The sequence below is a fragment of the Littorina saxatilis genome, linkage group LG6, assembly GCF_037325665.1.
Source record: "Littorina saxatilis isolate snail1 linkage group LG6, US_GU_Lsax_2.0, whole genome shotgun sequence".
NCBI lineage: Eukaryota > Metazoa > Mollusca > Gastropoda > Littorinimorpha > Littorinidae > Littorina > Littorina saxatilis.
Genome location: NC_090250.1, coordinates 36151517 through 36167386, shown reverse-complemented (window position 1 = coordinate 36167386; position 15870 = coordinate 36151517). Strand labels below are relative to the sequence as shown.

At 41.4% G+C, this 15870-nt stretch overlaps 1 protein-coding gene and 1 long non-coding RNA gene across 2 annotated transcripts; both read right to left on the bottom strand.

The window, feature by feature from the left end:
- Positions 1-2279: 2279 nt before the first annotated feature.
- Positions 2280-6511, bottom strand: LOC138969126 (uncharacterized). The gene is made up of 3 exons (XR_011456379.1): positions 5714-6511; positions 4888-4978; positions 2280-3887 (listed from the first exon to the last, which is right to left on the bottom strand). It is a non-coding gene; the product is annotated as an uncharacterized lncRNA (long non-coding RNA).
- A 923-nt stretch (positions 6512-7434) lies between these two features.
- Positions 7435-8221, bottom strand: LOC138967997 (toll-like receptor 4). The gene is made up of 2 exons (XM_070340558.1): positions 7634-8221; positions 7435-7446 (listed from the first exon to the last, which is right to left on the bottom strand). Exons 1-2 carry the CDS (start codon positions 8219-8221, stop codon positions 7435-7437), a joined length of 600 nt encoding a protein of 199 aa, XP_070196659.1.
- Between the last annotated feature and the right edge of the window lie 7649 nt (positions 8222-15870).

Sequence of the window (15870 nt, the reverse complement as noted above, 5' to 3'; positions counted from 1 at the left end):
AAGTCCGGCCTTCGTCGAAGATTGCTTGGCCAAAATTTCAATCAATTTGATTGAAAAATGAGGGTGTGACAGTGCCGCCTCAACTTTTACAAATTGCAGGATATGACGTCATCAAAGACATTTATCCAAAAAAAGAAAAAAACGTCTGGGGATATCATACCCAGAAACTCTCATGTAAAATTTCATAAAGATCGGTCCAGTAGTTTACTCTGAATCGCTCTACACACACACACAGACACACAGACACACACACACACACACACACACACACACACACACACACACACACATACACACATACACACATACACCACGACCCTCGTCTCGATTCCCCCCTCTACGTTAAAACATTTAGTCAAAACTTGACTAAATGTAAAAAAGCAATGCAATCAAGTAAATTAAGTAAACAACGATTGAACAGACCTTTATACCTCATTTATTGGCTCACGTAAGTGTAGCCTATGCGATGGTAAACTTTGTCTGTCTGTGCGTGCGTGCGTGCGTATGTATGTATGTATGTGTGTATGTCTGTGGTAGAAACTTTAACATTTTTGGCTAAACACCGAAATACTCATTTCACGTGGTTAATTTTCAAGCACCATCTTCAAATTATTGAAGCAATGATCAACATTGTGTCGGCATGTGTGTAGTTAAAGCGTGTATCCAAAGAAAACGGGTGGTGGGGGGTTTTGAAGGGGTACAAGCAGTTGACTGATTTGTGTCGTGTTTGGCATGTAGACGGCAGGTCAGGTGTCAAGATCAGGTCAGGGGTCGCGCGAAGGATTGTGGTCCAGTTCTCACCTCGCCGATTCGCCGGGGAAGACGATTTCATGTTGTTCGGTTTCTAAGCTCCAGAAAAGTAAATAAAGAAGATACCAAAGGGAGATTTCCTACAATTTGATCTGCACAGCGTGTTTCCAATGTCCACGCGAGGAAGAGCTGTCGAAAGCGCGGCAGTCAGTGTCGATCTTGCAGCCGTATCCCGGTAAGTTCAGAGACAGATCTAGTGTCTCCCACTCTGATAACGTGTCACCTACTGTTAATCCGTTTTGTTTTAATTTCTTTTTATTTCAGCAGACACGGATGTCAAACACAGTGCTAGGCAGTCACCTCTAGTGAAATGAGTTGATCTAAAGTGCCTGTAATGTTTGGATGTCTTTGCTCGTGGTTCGATTTATGTGAATTTCAAGACTTGCAGTAGAGTCTCAAGTTAAGTTTACTCTGCCCGAAAAAAACTGTCCACCATTTACTTGAACATGCAGATATAAGGAAACGGAATGAATCTGTCTTTGCTCGTGGTTCGATTTATGTGAATTTCAAGACTTGCAGTAGAGTCTCAAGTTAAGTTTACTCTGCCCGAAAAAAACTGTCCACCATTTACTTGAACATGCAGATATAAGGAAACGGAATGAATCTGTTCTCAAAGTCAAAATGATCACGATTTTTTCCTCAGATTCAAAACATGCACTGTCATGGTTTTGTCTGTACAATTTAGTAAGTCTTAAGTACTTTGCAACAACTTCCTTGAACGTGAAAGACAGTTTTTGAATGCTAGATCTGTATCGCGTTTCATTCCAGACTCGATCCTCTCTTTGATTGTAGATCTACTGTTTGCTGTTTACGCACTATCATATGATTCGCTATGTAACGTTTGGTAAGCTTACCTTGCCACAGCTTTCTTGTCTTTGTTGGCATTTCTGGCTGTGTTGACCGTCAGAATTATTTTAAGAACCAGGCTGCTGCAGTCGACATGTTTCGCATATTGTAGGGTTACCATGCTGCATAGGTAAAGTGGCTTGTATAACCTGACTATTCTGTTTCAAAACACTGTTTATATTTGTGTAGGTTGTAGTCATCATAACTAATCGCATTTTGCCATTTGTTTCAGAAAGGAGGTTAACCTACAACAAGATCGACGCTATGTCAGATATATGCCTCAGCCACATGAAGACTTCCGAATTTAGATCTACTCGGCATGGTGACAAGTCTTGATGAAAACAAAGAAACTACAATGGGAAGAAGGATAACTTCCTCATTGGGCATGCTTAGAAATGAGAATGGCTAAATATGAGTTATTCCCCTTTGCTGCATGCTGACCAGACTGTCTCCTGCTTTGTTATGACTAGTACAGTCGATCTTTCTCATGTTGTGACTTGCTTTATTTTCACATTTTCGGTATTTAAAACAGCAAACACACACACACACACACACACACACACACACACACACACACACACACACACACACACACACACACACATACACTGAAGAAGTTTCCATTCTGATTCGGTTATTTTATTTGGTGCTATATGTTTGCTTCACATTGTTTCTTTTTTTTACATTGCTTGAGGTATCCCCATTCGCTAAACACATCCATAATGCATGCATGGCTCATTCGAAAGAGGGCAACTGAACAACTGATGCCCAATAGCAATAAATACTAAACAACTGAACAATAAATAGCAATAAAATGATGACAGTGCCAAGTTTTTAAGTACAAAGTGAAATCATGTGACTGGACAAAGGCACAATTACAAAATACAAATAAAAAAATCGTGGCCCATTTTAAATTAAGTTCTCAGCTCATGGGGAAGCATAAGATGACCCTAGAAACCGAAATTAGGAGACCTCCCGCCCCCAGGGCAGACTACAAAAAAAAAAGGGGGGGGGGGGGGGTAATTTGTGAAAAAGTATAAAAGGAATCAAAAACTGTATACATGTATTTAGTTAATACCCCAAAAAGTTGTATAGTATATACAATGTCAGACCCTAAAGAAAGTTTGTTAGTCATTGCTTAGGCAAAACAAAGCAAAATAGTCTGTTTACGGTATCCCGACCAACCCTATTATTTTTTTCCCCGCCAACCCTAGACCTTTTTTTTGGCATTTGGAGAAAAAGAAAAAGAAAAAAAATCAATTTTGTTCCTGTTTTTTTGCAAAATAATTTAAAAAGATGGTTATAAAAAAAAAATTAAGAAAAGCCGACCTACCGACCCTCTTTTTGTGTGCCTATGTTACTGTAAACAGACCAAAAGGTACATCAAAAACAACACACCAGGGATGCTACTCTCCCCTTAAAAATAGCCATGGGTCATAGGTGTGACGTTTGAATCTTTTAGCTAAATAAAACCATAGGCAATTGATCGGAAATATCAGGAAAAATCTTACAAGTTTATTATTTGTTTGCTTGGACCAATCCTCTTGCCGAAGTGTTTTACAGTAAAAATTGATTTTACGTCAAAAGTATCACAGGAATATCGAATGTTGAGGTAAGGCTGGGATAGCCAAGTTCAAGAATAACGGAAGGTGACTGTTGAATCTTTTTGAAAATGTATAAAAATATAGATGGTAGGCAATTCAAAATTAAAAAAAGGACTCTCGGAGCATGGACTTTTGAGTCAAAAATTAAAGAAGGCTCTATGAGCCGAAGTACATGTTTTGTCTCTTTTTTTTTATTTTGAATTCCCTACGATCTATATTTTGATACAATTTTGGACCCTCTTTGTACGGAGAGAGTTGGCAATTGTTAATCACATTCTCTCATCTCATCGACTCTCCTTCGGCTCCTTGGTAACATGCGTTCCGTCTCTGCCAGGAATGGACACAGCAGCAGATAACCGGTAAATATGTAACAGGCATAAATGGCAAAATAGCTCGCCTCGCCTGATAATATATGAGACAACTGTTCTATTACAAAGTCTTTCTTGGGAGGCTTGGCTAATTTACTCGCTCGTTTTACACGGGGTTCCATCGTTTTCTTTTCTAATCGGAAAACCTTGCTCCTCAGTTTGTTGACCTTCTGCCGAAGTTCCGCTTCACGAGGGGATGGGGAGGATGACGACTTTGATGCTTTACATCCTATGTCCTCCAGGATCGCCTGAATGTCATCTAAAAAAGAAAACACACACACAAAACACACATAAAATAACATAACCATAACAAGTTACAACCTGGAAGAAATTAAAACATGTGTAATTCAATCACAAAATGAAAATAAACAATAGCGTAGGAAGGCAGGCCAGAAATGAAGTGTATTAGCAACTATGGATTCGATGTGGAACAATGATGGAATTGACCTTGTTTGGTACTGAATGGGTGAGGCCATTAGAACTGTACCCACGGAATACGCGCTATATAAGCTTTATATTGATTGATTGATTGATTGATTAGGACAACAGTACCAGGTAAACTCCTCACACACCATGCCTCTTTCTTTCTTTCTTTATTTGGTGTTTAACGTCGTTTTCAACCACGAAGCTTATATCGCGACGGGGAAAGGGGGGGGGGGGGAAATGGGAATAGAGCCACTTAATTGTTTCTTGTCAAACCATGCCTCTAACAGGATATGTTTCCCATCTTTACGTGTGGGAACTACAGGTACAATTTCATCCATCCATGCATCCGCCCTATACAGCTTCTTCTTCTTCTGCGTTCGTGGGCTGAAACTCCCACGTGCACTCATTTATTTGCACAAGTGGAATTTTATGTGTATGACCGTTTTTACCCCGCCATTTAGGCAGCCATACGCCGCTTTCGGAGGAAGCATGCGGGGTATTTTTGTGTTTCTAAAACCCACCGAACTCTGACATGGATTACAGGATCTTTTTCGTGCGTATTTGGTCTTGTGCTTGCGTGTACACATGAAGGGGGATAAGTCACTAGCAGGTCTGCACATAAGTTGACCTGGGAGATCGGAAACATCTCCACACTTAACCCACCAGGCGGCCGCGACCGGGATTCGAACCCTCGACCTTCCGAGTTAATAGACCGACGTCTTACCACCCCGCCCCAGCGCCCGTCACCCTATACAGCGATTATCAACTATGTAATGGATGGGTTTAAACATTTTTTGATGTCAGGGTGTTCTTCATGGTTAAAAATCTCTTACCTGGTTGAACAATTTGTGTATCAGGCGACAGGTCGGTGCTGGCTTCATTTGTAGCTACCCTTTGCGATGGTGGCTTCCTCCCACTAGCAACCTGCAAATTGCACAGCTCTTTAACTGACAAACTCACAACCAACACCCAGTCACAATGAAACATTTCTCCCAATTTCATGGCATTGGTCTTAGGCCACACACAAAAAGTGTATGTTTCTGGTAAGGCAAAACAAAAAATAATCTGTTTACGGTATCCGGACCGACCCTATTTTTTTCCCACCGGCCCTAGACTTTTTGGGGGCATTAAAAAATAAAATTAAAATATTCAGATGGCTAAAATACAAAACTAAAAAGCCGACCTACCGACGCTATTTTTGGGGGGCCTATGTTACCTTAAACAGACTTTTTTGTGACCTAACATGACTAAAGGTGGAGATTTTTTTTCTAACCTTTTTTTTTAAAACCATCTTTTAAACTATTTTGTTGAAAAACAGGAAAACAATTGATTTTCGAATACCCCTTTTATTTTTGAAAATGCAAAAAAAAAAAAAATGTCTAGGGTCGTCGGGAAAACATACCTTTTTTGCCATTTGGGGCTGTTTTTTTGCAAAATATGTTCATCATATCATCATAATCAGGACGTCGATCCAAAATAAGTAACTTTTTTTTGTTGGCCTTATCATTTTTTTGCGCTAAATGCAAACAGGCATTATTTGATGGGAACAATGCTGTTGTTTTCAATTCTTACATCAGCCTCAAACTTGTCATTACTCAACCTGCATTTAATAGTGTGCTTCTTTGGTTTGCAAAAACCTAAAACCAATAAATAAATAACCTTCGGTGGTGGATTGGGCACTGCAAACAATGTCGGGACAGCATTCCACACAAGTGATCCTCTCTGCAGGATTGTTTTACTGGTTGGCCTCAAAGTGATCAGTACAAAGCTTGAGACCTTGAACAGCAGCTGGCTGCAGCTTTTCAAAGTCCTCTCGCCTTGTGAATTGCATCCATATTCTGCACCTAGTTTGACAATAAAAACAACAATGTTATTGTTAAACTAAGCAAAAAGGAAAGACAAAGAAAGCTAAATCAGATCTTCAGTCTAAATCTAACGCTCTGCCTGAACGCAAAACGGATGAGTGATGTACCTTTGTACTGTAGTTTTCCCGTAAGCAAGGTTTGATAAAGGTTTCGGCAAATATGCCCACGGGTTTGTCATCAAGTGTAAACTGTTGTTTTCTACTGACTGCTGACTCACACTCACAGTCGTAAGTACTCGCTGACGCTGTAGTCTACTGAGTGAGTTGACTCGAGCCATTGCATTCTCATTCTGAAGAAGGTAAACCTGATGAAATAATCACTGCACAACCCACCTTTTTTCTTCTGTAGGGAACTTGTGGAAAGTTTTCCCGAAGCAGCTCTGTTTGTAACGGGCGTTCTTGCAACAAAAAGCCGAGCACAATTATTTACCACCACCTCGCACACGATCGGTACCTACGCGATCCGCCATTTTGTTTTCGCCGCCAGCATGTGACTAGGGACGATAACCCACAAACACTTTTTCGCATTTTCTTCGCAAGTTCCACGTCTTCCTTTTGTACAGTGTTTGACTGAGGACAGCAGTGGAAAAAGTGCCCACATGGCAGGTACCTAACCTATTACCCTAGTCATTTTATCTGTTTGCCTTCTTTTGAAAATTATACATGGAGTTGATATGATGCGTTAGTTTTAACTGTGTGTGTGTGTGTGCGTGTGTGTGTGTGTGTGTGTGTGTGTGTGTGTGTGTGTGTGTGTGTTTGTGTGTGTGTGTTACGGAGTGAGTGAGTTTGTGTTATGTTACTGTTTGTTGATTTCTTACGGGAGCCTTGAAGGCTTCGCCTCTTGTTTGAGTTGTTTTAGGTTATCACTATGCAATGTTATTGTTTTCAAAATATCGTTTCCGATTATCTCCCTTGAACAAACACTTTTATCCACAATTTCTTTCTCACTTAGGTGTGTTCTATAAGTTATCTATGTGGTAAATAAAAAATAGAACGGATCTTGCCACTGTGCACAAGCTGATAGGCTTGAACCCAAAAGTCGCACCCAAGAATCGTCAATTTTTTTAGCTTACAGTTATACTTAAACATATACAAACCAAAAATACACATGAGGTATACTGATGTTCTTGAATGAAGTGCTCGCATGAGTGTTTTCTTCCGAACTGTTCATTGTCAAGCATGCAAATTAAAGTGATCAATGCAAGGTTTCTTTCAAGTTCTAATCACGTGTAAGCAGTCAATGAATATGTCAGTCAGTCAATCAGCTAGTCAGCCAATCAACGAGTAAGTCAATCAGCCACTCAGCCAGAGCAGACACATCACACAACGTAAAGTTATACAAAATAAGAATTGAACAGAAGAATGAATTTTGATCCGCATACCTGAAGGTTAGGACAGTGAAGAAACACATATCGAGGTTCCAGAACTTCTTTATTCAAACGACGGTTGTTGTTCATAGAGAGAATTTGCAAGGAGGAGCTGTTAAAAGCTTCAGGTTCGTACCGGGTGAGCTGTGTCATGTGGTTGACTTGAAGGTGAACCAGATTGGGCAAGTCAGAGATAAAGTTGTCTTTCAAGACCTTCACATTAGCCATCCAGCTGATGTCCAACTTTCTCAGGTCTGGCAAACAGGCTCCACGAAGAATGTCAGGATCTATTTGTATAATAGGGTTGTTGCCTATATACAGGCCACGAAGATTCCAAAATGCTTTTACCTTCTCTGCTTTTCCTTTCGTGAACAGCTGACTGCGACAGAAATCTGGGAACTCTCGAAAGAGATTTCCATGTAGGGTTAATTTCTCTAGACTGACTTCGTGCGACGTGTTCACCTCCTGGATTCTGTTCTCGGACAGAAACAGCCTTTCAATGAACCGAAAAGGCGCGAAAACCGCGGTGTTGAAGGCTTCCAGATGGTTTTTCTGTAGATCGACCTTCGTGAATGTCATGTTGACGAACACGGCGAAAAAGTCGTCGGGGAGGAAGGCGAGTCCCATGTTGGTCAGAGCGACGGCGTGCATGGACCTGCTGGTGATGCCAGTCAAGCAGGCACGCAGCTCAGGCATGGGCACGGGGTTCCCGCTAAGGTCCAGGACCTCCAGGTGGGCAAAGTCCGCGAAGGCCTCGGGCTGGACGAGGTAGATCTTGCAGCGACGTAGGTTTATTTTCCGCAGCTGGACGTTGGTCAGTCTGGCCAGCACGGAGCGAGTCAGATGGCGCAAGTTACCCAGAAACAACATGAATCCTCGGACATCAGGTGAGAGGCGGGGCAGGTGCTTCATGTATTGTCCAGTGCAACTGGCCATGCCTCTGTTGCAGACACAGCAGCAGGACCCGCATTTAATCTCCTTCGCAGGGTCGGAAGTTGCTGTTGCCTCTTCAGCTGTCGTTCTTTCAATTAATGAAATATTGTTCTGTAATACTGTGCCTCCCAGTTGTGCGAATGATATCAGGACGCAGAGTGCCCCGAAAATCCACATCCTTGACTTACGCGTTGTCATTGTGTGGTGTCACCAAAGTTCTCAAATACACAACTTAATACAATACAATTTTTAAAAACTGTAAATCAAAAAGGAGATGCCCTTAGTTCGCGATGTTCTCTGTCTCCTTCTAGCTGTCTGTCTGTATCTCTCTTTTTCTGTCTCTGTCTCTCTCTCTGTCTCTGTCTCTCTCTCTGTCTCTCTCTCTGTCTCTCTCTCTATCTCTCTCTCTCTCTCTCTCTCTCTCTCTAACACACACGCGCAAGAATCCACGCACGCACGTACGTACGCACACACGTACAAGTGCAAAATCCGTTCACGTTTGTTTAAGCTGCCCAATTTTCCTTCGCCGTTCTCCTGGAATATCAATACATATCCCGTCTTACTTTTATTTCTTCTGCTTGTGCGCAAGGGTTTAGTCCATAGCGTTCTTTACTACTTTAGTCACAATACAGGCACCGACGAACTGCTTCTATCGAAGACGACCTTGCTAATGAACTCACAAAATGACAGTGGCAATGCAACTGCATGACATTACATTTCTTTTAATTTCGAATTCACCAAAATAGCAAGACAATCCCAACAAACACACACATTAAGTGACGGCATTTTCCTGCGTTCCTTTCCGGAGCAAGGGGCATTCTCAAACGAACCGATATTATCCCAAATTAAATTGCTTCCGTCCTGGTGACGTGCCCATTTGCTTGGCCACTTGAGAGATGTGAACGCCTGTCAACAAGATACTTACTTAGAGGGCCCCAAAGGGTTTAAAATCGTGATCGTGATTGGCGTTTTTTGACCTTTCTGTGACCGTGATTGCCGAAATTTCCATTTCTGTGATCGTGATGGGACTTTGCCCGTGATCCGTGATGACAAAAAAATCAAGTCTCGTGATCGTGATCGTGATTTGTTTTCGTGATCGTGATTGGCATTATTGCAAAGCATTTTATTTTCAACGTACATTTTGCCCGTGATCCGTGAAAAAGTCAAGGTAATTGTGATCGTGAAAGCTAAAATTTCCCTTCCCGTAATCGTGATGATACCCCCCTTTTGGGGCCCTCTACTTAACCATGTCATGTTGACTTGATGTATGACATTCCTTTCAATTGTGGAGTTTAACTACTCTTCGTAAAACAAGTAGCACAAGCGATTTCATTCCTAAAAACGATTTGTTTGCGAAAGTTACACAACCACACACACACACACACACACACACACACACACACACACTCTCTCTCTCTCACGCACGCACGCACACACACACACACAAACACACACACACACACATACACACACGCACACACACACACACACACACACACACACACACACACACACACACACACACACACACTGGCACAAGATATACTTACTTGACCATATCAATTTGATTTGTAGAATGACGGTCCTTTAAATGGTGGAGTCTACAATTGTGTAAGTCACACACACACACACACACACACACACACACACACACACACACACACACACACACACACACACTGACACAAGATGTACTTACTTGACCATATCAATTTGATTTGTAGAATGACGGTCCTTACACACACATACAGCCTGTTCCAAAAGAAACGCAACCAACCTGTTTGCAAAATCAAAGTGCAAAATTTATTTTGCAAATAATATTTCATGGAGTTACATACGTGACGACATAGGGACAACTCAAACACACGACACACAACAAATTAGACAGCTGTCTGCCGAGCGTTTTTAATTGGTCACCAGTCACTGCCCTCTAATGTGGAGAGGGTGAAATTAACATCGCACGTGAACAGTGCCCACGTGTTTGTGAATGGATCAAGTTTCAACTGAGCTGGCAATACAGTAGACAATAGCAGTGACTTCTTCAGCTGGACTGACGGCAGAATGCCTCGTTTGTCTAAAAATGAAAGAGAGCGTGCTATTGGCATGCTTGCCGCTGGCCAAACGGCCCAAGCAGTCACTGAGTCAGGTCATGAATGTTCACAAATCCACCATTTCTCGTCTAGTCATTCGGTTGAGGGTGACAGGTAGCACAGATGATACTCCCAGGTCAGGACGGCCTTCCGCCCTCACTGCTCGACAAGAACGCTTCATTGTGCGAAGTTACCGCCAAAATCCCTTCCAAAGTGCAAGAGCAGTAGGGAGACAGACTGTTAATGCCCAAGGAAGAGTCACAAGCCCGCAGACTATCTCAAGAGTGCTTAGAAGAAGCAATTTGCGTTGCCGGAGACCTTATCGAGGCCAGATCTTGACACAACGACACCGTCTGCTCCGCCGAAACTGGACAACAGCCCATAGAAACTGGCGACGAGAATGGGATTCTGTGGTTTTCAGTGACGAGTGTCAGATCAACCTACATTGCACTGACCACAGAGTGCAGAAAAGGGACATAAATTGTGCTTCAATTGTCATTGTTTTCCACTTTTATTGTTAAACCTGTTTTGTTCCACATGTTGTGATTTGGAAATGTACCAAAAATGAAATATGTAACTTCATGAAATATTATTTGCGAAATAAATTTTGCACTTTGATTTTGGAAACAGGTTGGTTGCGTTTCTTTTGGAACAGGCTGTATATCTTGTTCTTTCCGAAGTTCAATTACTTCCGTCCTGGTAACGTTTCGAGTTGTTGGCCTAATGATCATTATCGCGCTGTAGTTTAGTTGGCCCGGATCAGCAAGATGCTGACATGTACATATCGTGTTGATTTTCACAATGACAATCCTTTTAGGGGTGAAGTCTACACCTAAGAATAAGCAGTAAAAGTGATGACATTTTTTAAGAGAACTTATCTGTAAGTGCTAGAAGTGACGACCAAATTAGGGAATTACACGCAAATTTATGACAAACAAATCAGGGAATTTACGCGCTAAATTCTAAGATAATGACTGAAACCTGAATAGTTGGGGTATCAGACTACTGGACCGATCTTTATGAAATTTGACATGAGAGTTCCTGGGTATGATATCCTCAGACGTTTTTTTCATTTTTTTGATAAATGTCTTTGATGACGTCATATCCGGCTTTTCGTGAAAGTTGAGGCGGCACTGTCACGCTCTCATTTTTCAACCGAATTGGTTCAAATTTTGGTCAAGTAATCTCCGACGAAGCCTGGACTTCGGTATTGCATTTCAGCTTGGTGGCTTAAAAATTATTTTAATGACTTTGGTCATTAAAAATCTAAAAATTGTAAAAAAAATATTTTTTTATCAAACGATCCAAATTTACGTTCATCTTATTCTCCATCATTTACTGATTCCAAAAACATATAATTATGTTATATTTGGATTAAGAACAAGCTCTGAAAATTAAAAATATAAAAATTATGATCAAAATCAAATTTTCGAAATCAATTTAAAAACACTGTCATCTTATTCCTTGTCGGTTCCTGATTCCAAAAACATATAGATTTGATATGTTTGGATTAAAAACACGCTCAGAAAGTTAAAACGAAGAGAGGTACAGAAAAGCGTGCTATCCTTCTCAGCGCAACTACTACCCCGCTCTTCTTGTCAATTTCACTGCCTTTGCCATGAGCGGTGGACTGACGATGCTACGAGTATACGGTTTTGCTGAAAAATTGCATTGCGTTCAGTTTCATTCTGTGAGTTCGGCAGCTACTTGACTAAATGTTGTATTTTCGCCTTACGCGACTTGATTCTCTTTTCAATTTTGGCAAAATTTGACTAAATGTAAAAAGCTTTGAGCTAAGGAAACGCGCCACATACACCAGCTATCCATCTGACACGACTAAGGACAGGCAACCGGAAAATTGAGTCAACAACGCCTTGTAAACGGAGCGAACACGGAAACTGTTATTTTTTGTAAAGCAAGTGTTTGCTGCCTTTTAATGATCGATAAACACAAAGATTATTTTGTTTTGATGCCAATTCTTTGTGTTTGTGTTTGTGTGTGTGTGTGTGTGTGTGTGTGTGTGTGTGTGTGTGTGTGTGTGTGTGTGTGTGTGTGTATGTGTGTGTGTGTGTGTGCGTGTGTTTGCGTGTGTGTGTGTGAGAGTGTCTTTCAGGCTAGCTTAACCAAACACACGCACACACACGCACACACACACAAACATACAACACCTACAACCACACACACATTCACACACACACACACACACACACACACACACACACACACATACACGAACACACACACACACACACACACACAAACACACACACACACACACAAACAAACAAACACACCCACACACACACACACACACACACAGCACAGTGCGCGCAAATAAAGAAACCGCGAGGCTGTTGATTTGCAGTGTGCGTCGTAGTATGGCTTTCTCCAATGTTAACACAGACTGTTAAAGACAGTCAAGGTGGGATGGTGAGCCGAATTGTTAGCACTGGAAGGGCTGTGCCTTTGAGGAAATAAAGTTATAGAGTAACGTCGACCTCAGCTGACCTGAGCTCGGAAAACCCATCAACATAATTATGCGTCAGACAACAAATTCTCAGATTTCATCGCAGTACTGAGGACAATCAACGGAACTTGTAGTCGGCAAAAGTGCCTTGGAATTATCGCAATGACGGAATATGCTTTTTATATTTAGTCAAGTTTTGACTAAATATTTTAACATCGAGGGGGAATCGAAACGAGGGTCGTGGTGTATGTGCGTATGTGTGTGTGTGCGTGCGTGTGTGTGTGTGTGTGTGTAGAGCGATTCAGACTAAACTACTGGACCGATCTTTATGAAATTTGACATGAGAGTTCCTGGGTATGAAATCCCCGAACGTTTTTTTCATTTTTTTGATAAATGTCTTTGATGACGTCATATCCGGCTTTTCGTGAAAGTTGAGGCGGCACTGTCACGCCCTCATTTTTCAACCAAATTGGTTGAAATTTTGGTCAAGTATTCTTCGACGAAGCCCGGGGTTCGGTATTGCATTTCAGCTTGGTGGCTTAAAAATTAATTAATGACTTTGGTCATTAAAAATCGGAAAATTGTAAAAAAAAATTAAAAATTTATAAAACGATCCAAATTTACGTTTATCTTATTCTCCATCATTTGCTGATTCCAAAAACATATAAATATGTTATATTCGGATTAAAAACAAGCTCTGAAAATTAAATATATAAAAATTATTATCAAAATTAAATGTTCCAAATCAATTTAAAAACACTTTCATCTTATTCTTTGTCGGTTCCTGATTCCAAAAACATATAGATATGATATGTTTGGATTAAAAACACGCTCAGAAAGTTAAAACAAAGATCGGTACAGAAAAGCGTGCTATCCTTCTTAGCGCAACTACTACCCCGCTCTTCTTGTCAATTTCACTGCCTTTGCCATGAGCGGTGGACTGACGATGCTACGAGTATACGGTCTTGCTGAAAAATGGCAGCTACTTGACTAAATATTGTATTTTCGCCTTACGCGACTTGTTCTTAATTCAACTGCTTGGTGTCTTTCGATGATCTATCGCACGGGGAGTAGCGCGCGTGTTGGGGTGTGGGGGGGGGGGAGAGTTGTGTGTGTTGTGTGTGTGCCTGTATGTTGTGCGTATTGTTGTGTGTGCGTGGCGTCGTCATGGTGTCTGGAGATGTTACGTTTGGTTGCCATGTTTGCTGGGGTGTTAGTCTTGGCGATCCACCACCGAAACACACAGAACGTATAACAGTGGGCGTACACACATACGTACAACGATGACGGACAACTTACAAACAAACGTACGGTTGAATCGCGGATATGCTCATTGCTGACAACACTGACATCACACAGGTTTAGACTAGAGAGAAATTAACATTTCGCATTCAAAACCTTTAGACAAGAAAGAATCTTGAAGCATACCCCACACAATTCCAAAAAACCAAGTTAAGAATTTACTTTAAGAATGTTCACAACATATTACAAAGTATACATCCTATTTCCCTATCCTATTAAAGTTAAAGTCGTCATACCTTGACTATTCGTTGACCGGGGCTGAGAGCTGTGAGTGGCGAACTGCGAACCGAGAACACCCAGACGAGAGAGAGTGAAGATTCGCGCCACAACGAGGATATCAGAAACAAATTACTTATCAAATTAATACGCCTAAAACATAGTCCCTTCATTCCACAGAGAATTCCCGATTTCTCTTCAAAAACAAGCTATAACAAGAAGAGCAAACGCTCGATCGAGTCACTTTCGCAGTTCTGAATATTATATGAGGCATCAGATGGACAGGAAGAAATTGCTATTCACAACACAATGAGTCACGTTCACATAAAATTTGAGCCCGGTCACTTTTATAGTTTCCGAGAAAAGCCCAACGTTAAGTTGTGTGTTGCCGAAACAAAATGCCCTCATGGGTTATGGACCAATAAACTTGAAACTTGAAACTTGCCGAACAGAAAAGGCTAGTTATCTCCCTTGTTTTTCTGATAACGTTCGTAAAAGGCTACAGATGTAAATACTTTGATGTAAAGAATAATCCTACAAAGTTTCAATCACATCCGATGAACTTTGTCAAAGATATAAAATGTCTAATTTTTCCTTTGACGCTGACCTGTGACCTTGAAAAAGGTCAAAGGTCAACGAAACCATCGTTAAAGTGTAGAGGTCATTGGAGGTCACGACTAAACAAAATATGAGCCCGATCGCTTTGATAGTTTCCGAGAAAAGTCCAACGTTAAGGTGGTGTCTACGGACGGCCGGCCGGACGGCCGGCCGGACGGCCGGCCGGACAGACTAACACTGACCGATTACATAGAGTCACTTTTTCTCAAGTGACTCAAAAATATATGTATCAAAACATTACATAACTTATGCAGCCTATTATTCTCTTTAACCCTTATGAACAATGTAAATTTAACCAATACAATAATCATTATCAATACGCCATGCATTGCATATTCATGAGCACTAGTCCTTTTTGCTGATCCTACAAGTCTCTTACTTAATAAGATCAGAAAAGGTACAGGCAACCTAGAAGCAATAATCAGGTCAACAGGGAAGGGTTAGGGAGGGGTAAGGTGAGGGGGAGGGGGGCTGTGGAAAAACACAGCGCACGTGTAGTTTAGTCAGCGCGAAATGTCGACCGCACGACAAAGTACTTTAGTGATGTCAGAGAAGGTACAGGCAACCTAGAAGCAAATAATCAGGTCAACAGGAAAAGGGGTTAGGGAGGGTTAAGGTGAGGGGGGAGGGTTAAGGTGAGGGGGGAGAGTTTCGAGGCTGCTGTCAGCCTCCATAGAAGCTACAGTTAAATTTCCTCGAAAATACACAAAAACTCCTGCACTAAGGAGGGCCCCAAAGGGGGGGGTATCATCACGATCACGGGAAGGGAAATTTTAGCTTTCACGATCACAGTTACCTTGATTTTTGTTTTCACGATCACAAACACCTTGACGAATAGAGGATCATAGAGTGATACAGCTGTGAAAAATGTACGTTGAAAATAAAATGCTTTGCAATAATGCCCATCACGATCACGAACACAAATGACGATCACGATCACGAGACTTGATTTTTTTGTC